The sequence below is a fragment of the Suricata suricatta genome, chromosome 6, assembly GCF_006229205.1.
Source record: "Suricata suricatta isolate VVHF042 chromosome 6, meerkat_22Aug2017_6uvM2_HiC, whole genome shotgun sequence".
In the NCBI taxonomy this organism is placed as follows: Eukaryota; Metazoa; Chordata; class Mammalia; order Carnivora; family Herpestidae; genus Suricata; species Suricata suricatta.
The window spans coordinates 6352114-6361712 of record NC_043705.1 but is presented as its reverse complement, the minus strand read 5'-3'; the positions used below and the strand labels follow the sequence as shown (position 1 = coordinate 6361712).

Sequence of the window (9599 nt, the reverse complement as noted above, 5' to 3'; positions counted from 1 at the left end):
CTGGGTGTTGTATGGAAAACAATTTGACAATAAAATATTATGGAGGAAAAAAAAAAAAGTTTCCCCTCTGAGCTTAAAGGCCTAAGTTTCAGTTTAGACAATAGCAGGAAAAGGGCACATATTGCTCAACAAGCGACCACCCTCGCAGCACCCAGTCAGAAGCGGCCAGCTAACACACTTAACATTCCTGAGGACAGGCCTGGAGATGGAAACTATAGATAGTCACCTGTTGCTTAATGCTAGACTAACCAGTAACTCACCCCACGTGGGGGTCCTTAGCCCACCCCGTAATTGGTTATTTTCAAAGAAACACCAAATGTCCTGATTGGGTCCCGACAAAAGTAACAAACATTCTGGACAATGTGTATGGTTAGAATTGTTGCTAAGGCTGTTATACAGTGATGATTGAATTACGGTAACTATGTCATAATTTTCTGTAACCCCCCTTTTCCAAACCCCATAAAAACCCTACCCAGCCTTTGTTCGGGGCTCTCAGCATGGATCCACTGCATTGGTGAGGTCTGGGAGCCCGAGCTTAACCCTGAATAAACACCTTTTGCTTTTGCATACGTGACTGGGTCTCCCTAGTGGTCTCTGGTTTTTGGGGATATTGCAATCTGGGCATAACACAGTCACTAAGAAAAATTTGTTTGGAGAAGCAAGCTAATTCTTTACCTGAATCCTACAGTCACCCTCCTCTATTTTTAAATGAGTACTCCTTGTCCTGTTTTATTTTTAATTAAACTATTTTTTAGTTTAAAATAAATGAAATAACTAGTTTAAATTAAATGATTTTAACTAGTTTTTAGATCATTATGCATTCACATGCCCTTGTAAAAAATAATCCAGAGAGATTCTACATAAACTTTACCTACTTTGGCCAATTGAAACATATTGCAAAACTATAGTACACTGTCACAGCCAAGACACTGACCTTGACAGAGTCAATCCCACAAAACAGTTTAGTGACCACAAAGATACTTCAGGTTGTCATTTTTATGGCCACACCTGCTTCCCTCTTATGCTTCCATATCCCTTAACCACTTAACTATTCACCCACTCTCCATTTCTTTAATTGTCATCTCCAAACTGTTACATAAATGGAATCATCTAGTATGTAACCTTTTCGGGTTGGCATTTTTTCTCAGCATAGTTGTCTGGAGATTCATCCAAGCTCATTCCTCTTTTATTGCTGAGTAGAATGCCAGGGTTTATTTAAACATGCACCCATTGGAGGATACCTGAGTTGTTTCTGGTTTTTAGCTATTATGAATACGCTGTTCTCAGTATCCATGGATTTTTATGAACAACCTTCTCATTTCTCTGGGATAAATGCCCACAGGTGGAATTGTTGGGTCAGATGGTACTTGTAGGTTTAGTTTTCTGTTCTTAAAAAAATTTTTTTTAATTTATTTTTGAGAGACAGAAAGAGACAGCAGGAGCAGGGGAGGGTCAGAGAGAGAGGGAGATACAGAATCCGAAGCAGGCTCCAGACTCTGAGCTAGCTGTCAGCACAGAGCCTAAAGTGGGGCTTGAACCCACAAACCATGAGATCATGACCTGAGCCAAAGCTGGACGCTTAACTGGCTGAGCCCCCCAGGCACCTGTTTTGTTTTTTTTTTTTTAAGGAAAGTGCCACACTCTTCTCCAGAGTGGCTATCATTTCACATTCTCATCAGCTGTGTTCGAGTGATCAAGTTTCTTCACTTTCTTGCCAGAATTTTGTCTTGTCACACTTTTTTAATTGGAGCTTGTGTGATAGGTATGTAGGGGCATCTGACTGTGACTTTCATTCTCATGTTCCTAATAGCAGGACATTAGACATCATTTCGTGTGTTTATTTTCCATCTGCACATCCTCTTTGCTCAAACATCTCTTCCTCTCCTTTGTCTGTTTTCTAATCAGATTGTTTACATTTTTACTCCAAGTGTGAGAGCTCTTTACATGTTACCAATATTACATGTTTTAGATCCATGGTTTGCAAATATTTTCTCCCAGCCTTAGCTTATCTTTTCCTACTCTTAAAAGGAACTTTCACATACCAAATCGTTTTAGCTTTCATGAAGTCTAATATATTTATTTTTCATCTTGTTGAGCATCTCTTTCCTGGATAAGTGCAGTAGAACCACTGTTATCTTTTTTTTTTTTTTTTAAGTAGGCGCCACACCCAATGTGGGGCTTGAACTCATGACCCTGAGATCAAGAGTTGCACTGACTGATCCATGCTGGCATCCCAGTGGATCCCCTGTTTTCTTGATTCTGCCCTTGCCTCCCAGATGGCTATTGTTATTAGAGCAGAATGATTTTTTAATGTAGTTGCTCATTCAAGATTCGCTACACTTCCCATATCACTCAGAGTAAAAGCTAGTCTTGACAGGAGCTTACTGTCTGGTCCCTCGTACTGCTCTCTGTTGCTCTCAGTTCTGGTTTCATTGGCTTCCTCTGTGATTGTCCGTCCTCCAACCTCTTCTTTTTGTGTCGAAAATTGAACCTTAGCTCTCAACTTCCGTATTGTTCTCAGGTCTTACTGAAACAGGGTCTTTTTAGTAAAGAATTCCATGACTTCCCATTTAATGTAGAAATGACCCATTTCCTGTAGACCCAAATTCAGTTTGTTTTATTTTTCTTCATGCTATTTGTCAGTGTTTAACCTACTACATATTTGATGTATTTGAAAAGATGATCTGTCTTCTCTTCTAGAATTAAAGTCCTTGGGAGAAAATCCTTTTGTCTGTTTTGTTCATAACTGTTCAACCGCAGATCTAGAGAGCCTGGCACACAGTAGAGACTCACTAAGCATTTATAGAATGAAGAAATGAGGGAATGAGTCAAGTATGTCCCAGCCTAGCTTTGCCTTGCTGTGATAAAGCCCGTTGGTCCTAGCATGGAGAATCTGAATGGGTACTTTTGGAATAATCTTTTCTTTTCTGAAGAGAGGTTTGCTTCTTTCAGAAATTCTGGGTCTAAGAAACATGCCTTAAAGAATCTTCCTTTTTTCCAAATAAACTAACAGAAACAGACATATTTCAAAACAAAAACACAGACCAAAATTGATGGCTCTTAGAAGGGAGGGGCAAATGGGCGCAGTGAGAAAAGAAGGGAATTATCTTCCTTGGGATGAAGGGATTAGAACTCTTAATGAAATTTCAACTCCTAATGAAGTAGTGATCACCAGTGGTGACTAATTCTATGTATTGAAAGGTTGATGGGATCATTATAGTGCAGGCGCTAAGCTGACAGCATTGGAGCCCACTGATCAATCTCAACATCATTAAAAACAGGACAAGCTTCTGTGCTTACTTTGTGATTTAATAGGAAGGCACACAACACCACTTATAAAATAATCTTGAAATAACAAGAAGCTGAATTGAAGTCTAATTAATTTTCCAGCTCTAACTGCCTGTTTGGAAGGAAATACGGGTAACAGAAGAACATCTTAAATGACATCACAAGAATACAACCAACCAACTCCAAGCAGCAGAAAATACTACAGGATAAATGATTTCGGTTTTTCAACAAATAAATGCCCCCTAAAAGGTAACAGACTAAAAGACACGTTGACCAGTGGCTATGTGTGGATCTTGATTTAATTTATTTTTTGTTTTTTAAAAAAATGTTTATTTTTGAGAGAGAGAGAGAGAGAGAGAGAGAGAGAGAGAGAGAGAGAATGTATGTGTGTGTATAGTGCACAAGTGGGGGAGGGGCAGAGAGAGAGAGAGAGAGAGAGAGAGAGAGAGAGAGAATCCCAAGCAGGTTCCAACACAGAGCTCGAACCCATGAACTATATCATAACCTGAGCAGAAATCAAGAGTCAGATGTTTAACCAACTGAGTCACCCAGGTACCCCTGGATTTTTATTTTAATGAATGAGGTATAAAAAAAGGACATTTGATAGGATTACAGGAATTGGAGTATGGCTTGGTTATAAAGTGATTTAAAGAAATTGTGGTTAGGGGCACCTGGGTGGCTCAGTCAGTTGGTTAAGCATCTGGCTTCAGCTCAGGTCATGAACTCACAGTCCATGGGTCTGAGACCCGTGTCGGACTCTGTGTTGACTGCTAGCTCAGAGCCTGGAGCCTGTCTTTGGATTCTGTGTGTGCCTCTCTCTCTCTGACCCTCCCCTGCTCACACTGTCTCTCTCTCTCTCTCTCTCAAAACAAAAAACAAAAAACAAAAAACAAAAAAAACCATTAAGAAATTGTGGTTAAATTTGTTGCATGAGATAATGATAGTGCTGATTAAAAAAACAGCTTACCTATTTGATATAAATACTGCTGCATTTCGTGAGAGATGACATAATGTCTGAGATTTTCTTCGAAATACAGTATTCCCCCAGCCCCACCTAATCCCCCGAACATCTAAACTAAAAGAACTAAACAAAAACCTAAGTACATGGGTGGTGTGAGGGGGAGGTGTGGTGGATGGGACAAAATGATAGAATATTGAAAACGGTTCCTATTGGGTGATAGGTCCATGGAATCACACCCCCGTCATACAATTTCTTTTACTTTTTGTTCCTGGAAAATTTCTACCACAAAAGGTTTTATAAAAAGTCCTCTTGGCCCCTTTTTCCTAGGGAGTCTCCCAAGAAACGGGAAAATTGAATCTCATCAGCAAAATTCTCCCATCGGGGTATTTATGCTGTTTTCCCTCTCCCCTCTTGGAGCCTGGGATGCTTCACAGTGCCTTTCAGAGTTGGACTCCCCGTGGGGCAGTGGTCCTTCTCTACCTCATTCCTTCATACCAGTACTCCCGCTGGATGGTGGCCACTTCCCTGAAGGGAGGTGTCTCTCATTTGAGACTGGGATCAGAAGGATCCAGATGAGTTGCCGATGATAACTGGTGTGCATCTCAGCCCACGAGCACAGGTGTGCAAGAAATAGTATGAAATTGCTTTTGTAATTCCACTTAATTTGTATTTTAAGCCTTGATCCTGCTGCTGTCCTGTTGGGGTTTCTACCCATCCCTCTTTGAAAATCCTAGAGAGTCGCAGTCATGGGGGCTGGGGTGAGAGCACAATCACTGTTTAGTGGGGTACACGCTTGTCGCTTAGAGGTCCATCCACTCAGCTGCCGTGTTTCCTTTAGGTTCGGTGACTCTCGTGCCATGGGTGGGACAGGTTGACTCTGCCCATATGCCCAACACAGCCATCTTCTCTGAGAGTTTTTGTCATATAACCCTATAACCGCACTTGAGCGATTCCTTTTCCTCCATGATCCACAGACCTCTCTGATGATCTCGATCTTACCAATCTAGTAGGAGAAAGAAGAGAGCAAGTACATAATTACAAAGATCCTGCTTCTGTTAGGTTTCTGCTCAAGCATCCTCTCTTTTCTGTGGAGTTTGGGATTTTAGAAATAAAAGCCAAGATGATGAGCAAGGTAGTGCTGTTTTCAGCCCTGCATGCCCTTGCTCTGGCCAGTGAACCCAGAGTCTGCTACCCACTTGAATGCAGAAGGGAAAGGGTAAAAAATAAAGGGAGAAAGGGAAAAAAAAGTTCAACAAGAACAGATTCGTGTCTCAAAATATCCTGTCACTCTTAAGAAGATGTGAGTTGAATTCACAGGAGAGGTTCCATTGGGAGAAAGAAATGGGTCTTGAAAAGGGGGTTTGCACGTTTGCAAAGACAGTGTTTGATCCAGGTTCCCAGAATGCTCTGACATCATCAGTGAGGTCAGAGAACCCTGCTGTGGGCCTGATGACCTTTGAACCTTAACAGCCCTGGGCTGTAGTGAGCCCTGGGCAGTGCTGCTGGTTTTCTGAGTGGTCTGACTCCTCAGCCATTTAGGGGACTGGACTATTTTTCTTTGTATTGGGCCATTTTGTCACATTTCCTGAGTCAAGAAGGGCCAACCAGCAGGGAAAAAGAAGAACTGGGTGTTAGATGTCTTCTGAGAAACTTCTGTAGCTGGTACTATGAAACATCGACAGAAGAGGAAACATCTGGAAAGTGAAGAGTCCCACGAAACAGCCGAGCAGGGAGGAGGTATGTGCTGGGCACCCCGTCTAGGGGACAGAGGCTGCCGCCAGCTGGGTCTCCTCCAGGAAGGTGGGATGGAGAAGCTCGTGTAGGGGGGGCGGGGGGAGACCTGGTAGCAATGGAGGCCACTGTGTCCGTCCTGAGGGTCCCTGGGGGTGTGAGACTGCACAGGAAGGCCAGGTGCCCCTCGAAAACCAGGGAGTCATCCCTGCCACTCTGAGGACTTCTCTCTGGGGGCTCTTCAGGCCTGGAGCTATGATGGACTCATAGCAGGCTGGCATCCACAGCCCCAGACTCAGTCCTGTGTTTTCTTTCTTAACCTCTTTATCTGATCTTCCTCTGGGGTCCCTGGGTGTGAGGTGTGAAGGGTTCTGATACAGATCAACCCATCAAAGAGGAAAAAGAAGCCTTGCTCAAAAGCATTTTGAGAAGTGACATGCCTGTGCAGAAGGAGATGGTCTCGGGATGGATGGAAGGCGTGCACATCGTATTCCTTTAGTGGGAAGATTTTACCAACGGATCAATGGGATTTTGTGAATCTACAAGTGTGGGCTTTCCAGAGATCAAGGGAAGGAGGGGTCTTTCATAGACCACGCCCAGGTGGGGGGGAGGGTGGTGAGAAATGTTGTCAGGGACCTTCGGGGAGCTCTATGAGTCTGGGATTCACTTCCCAGCGTGCATGGTGACTGCAGGCATTTGACACACACAAGTAGCTTGCCCTGAGAAAGTGGGTGATGGCGTGCAGGAGGCGGGGCGGAATGGAGCCCACCCCAGAGATCCAGCCGGAGCTTCTGCCCCAAATTAGAGTCCCTCAGATCCCACAAGGCCCAGGGTCCTGAAGAGTGTAGGGTGAGCCCTGGGAATGGAGGCCTGGAGAGGAGGTGGACTTGGATGCAGCAACTGGGCTAGGACAGAGAAAGCAATGATTGGCAAGATATGTTTGTCCCTGTGTGTGATGGGGTGGGGGGGGGGCGGGCAGTGGGGAGAAAGGGAAGAGTGTCCTTAGATGTGAAGTCTGTCTTATAAGGTTCCTGCACTTACATACCCACATACATTTTGGTACGGAAAAAAAAATTGCACATCCGCATGCACACTACACTATTAGCCACACAGAGCACATAGGTATATATGTACATCACTCATCTGCTGTGTTCACACACAATCCGTGTGTATCACAGTCCTCTCCTGTTACTGAACTCTGGAGTATGAGTTTGTTGCAAATACTATACGGTACATACGCTAAAACTGAGCACGACCCAAATACTGCATGCGAACACTCACAAATAAAATCTATTTGCAGTTTACCTGAAATGCACATTGAACTGGGCATCTTCCATTGTGGTTTCCTACCCCTGGGACCCTTGTATGCATCACACCAGCTGACATATCACGCCAGCTGACTATATTTCTGTTTAGTATCTGTCTTCCACAATGTTCGGCATTCCCAGAGCCTAGAATAGTGCCTGATACATACTAGCTGATCACTGTTGAAGAAATGAATAAAGGAATGATTGAACACACACAATAAATACAGACCGTATTAGATAAATCAGGAAATGTGACACATCGCACGATTCCTGCGTTGTGAGCACACGCCGCGCTCCAAACGCTCCACGGGTTTCTATCCTCCTCGCCACACTGTCCCCATGTGTGTGAAAGCTTAGGCTGATACACATTATTCTCAAATGTCAGACATCCTGTTCACAGCTGCTACTCAAGACTTTACTTCTAACAAGACACTAACAAAATCATTGTTGACAGTAATTAAACGCAGGAGCATCCTCCGGGACCAGACAGTGACCCACGTGTATTCGCTGCACCTGACACAGGTCAGATGCTCCGTTAATATTTGTTGGATGGATGAATGATGCCCAAGTGTGCCCCACCCACCGGATGTCTGAGGCTTCCCTATCTTTCTCAGGAGTCTCGAAGTCCCCAGAAGATGCCCCTCAGCTTGGATCACCTGGGGTGGCCAAAGGCAGGGGCGCAGGGGTAGGGGAGGTGTCCTCTGCCTCTGAATATTTCTCTTGTGTTTCTTCTCCACGCAAGTTCATCCATGTTGGTAAGCATTCGGGGGTCCTTGGATGTGGGGCCCCTTGGGTGCAGGGCTGGAGGTACACAGATCCAGGAGAGGCTGGGAAGAAATAAATCCAAGACAATCAGAAGGCATCAGGGCTCAGTGGAGGAGCCGGGGAAGATAGCGTAGCCATTGAGAGAGCATGGATGTGAGCTTTGTGTGGGAGTGTGAGCCGTGGTGCAGTCATGGTGGGGAAGTTAAGAAGCAAGGGCCAGAAAGGTCAAGCTGTGGGGCCATGGGACAGGATTAAGCATTTTCAGAGGAGTCCTGTAGGCTTTGCCTTTGTCCTTGCTTCTGGCCCTGGAGCAAGACCATCCAGTCCGGAGCCCCACGTCTGATACGCACAACTCACTCCACACACATCCCTTCTCAGCACGCGCGTCCCAGGCCCGTGGTTCACAGTGCCATCTCCTCCACCACTGTGCCCATTCCACATGCACTCTGATGGCATACGAACTCACCTTCTGCCCATGGCGCACACAACCCGCCACCATGCTGCACGTTCCGCAGCCCCTTGCCACCTGACTTCACACCCCCGCGTGCAGACGCCCCTCCAGCCTCCCGACACACACCCAAAGCCCACAGGTGGCACCAGATTCGCCCCTGCCCCCGGAATACTAATGCCAGGCTACTCGCACCGTAGCCCCTCTGCCCTCTACCACATGCCTTCGCACCTGAAGCTGCCCCAGCGTCTGGCCGGCCACACGCATGTTCTCATGTCTCTGATTTCCTTTCCCAGGACTCCGGAGAGTACATCGAGAAAGCCCCCGGCCTCGATCACCCCTCGTCCAGGGTCAGGAGCGAGGGGAGACTGCTCCCCTCTCCCACCATGTCTCCTTCTCATCTCCTTTGTCCTATAAGACCTGTGTGTCTTTGTACAGAAACAAAGAGGAAAAGGGCATGAAAATATACTACATGCAGGTACAAATGCAGAAGGGTGTGGCTGTCTCCTGGGAGACAGAGGAGACCTCAGAGTCACTAGAGAAGCAGCCGAGGATGGAAGAGGCGACCCTTCCTGAAAACGTGCGGGTAGGTACGCCCCCGTCGGACGTGTCCACCAGAAACCTGCTGTCTGACAGTGAGCCCAGTGGGGAGGAGAAGGAGCATGAGGAGCGGGCAGACTCAGACAGCCTGCCAGGTTCCCCCGCAGGGGAGGACAGACCCAGGGCCAGTACCCCCGACTGGCTGGTGACCGTGGAGAGCGGCTTCCGATGCATGGCCTGCTGCCGGGTCTTCCCCACCTTGGAGGTGCTCCAGGAGCACGTCCAGAACGGGATCCAGGAGGGCTTCAGCTGCTACGTGTTCCACCTCACCATGGCTCAGCTGACGGGCAGCACCACGTCTGAGGGCACCCAGGCGGAGGAGGAGGAGGAGAACGAGGAGGAAGGGGAAGAGAGACAGGAAGAGAAGGAGGACAAGAAGGAGCAGCCTGCGCAGGAGGACCCGGGCGGGAAGCGACCCTGGAGCCAGTGCCCAGGATGTGTGTTTCACTCTCCAAAGGACAAGAAGTGAGCTGGGGCTGGGCGTGCCGAGGGCACGGTG

General features: G+C 46.5%; 1 protein-coding gene and 1 long non-coding RNA gene across 2 annotated transcripts in view; both read left to right on the top strand.

The window, feature by feature from the left end:
- LOC115294983 overlaps positions 1-3561 on the top strand; it is a 24172-nt gene extending 20611 nt beyond the window's left edge. Inside the window, exon 3 of the long non-coding RNA XR_003910246.1 lies at positions 3391-3561. This is a non-coding gene — a long non-coding RNA (uncharacterized LOC115294983). The remainder of the gene's footprint in view (positions 1-3390) is intronic.
- Positions 3562-5731: 2170 nt separating this feature from the next.
- Positions 5732-9599, top strand: part of FAM170A (family with sequence similarity 170 member A) — a 5071-nt gene continuing 1203 nt past the window's right edge. Inside the window, exons 1-3 of the mRNA XM_029941651.1 lie at positions 5732-5986; positions 7902-8042; positions 8797-9565. Of these exons, the coding sequence (XP_029797511.1) occupies positions 5917-5986; positions 7902-8042; positions 8797-9565 (980 nt within the window). The 5' untranslated portion in view covers positions 5732-5916. The remainder of the gene's footprint in view (positions 5987-7901; positions 8043-8796; positions 9566-9599) is intronic.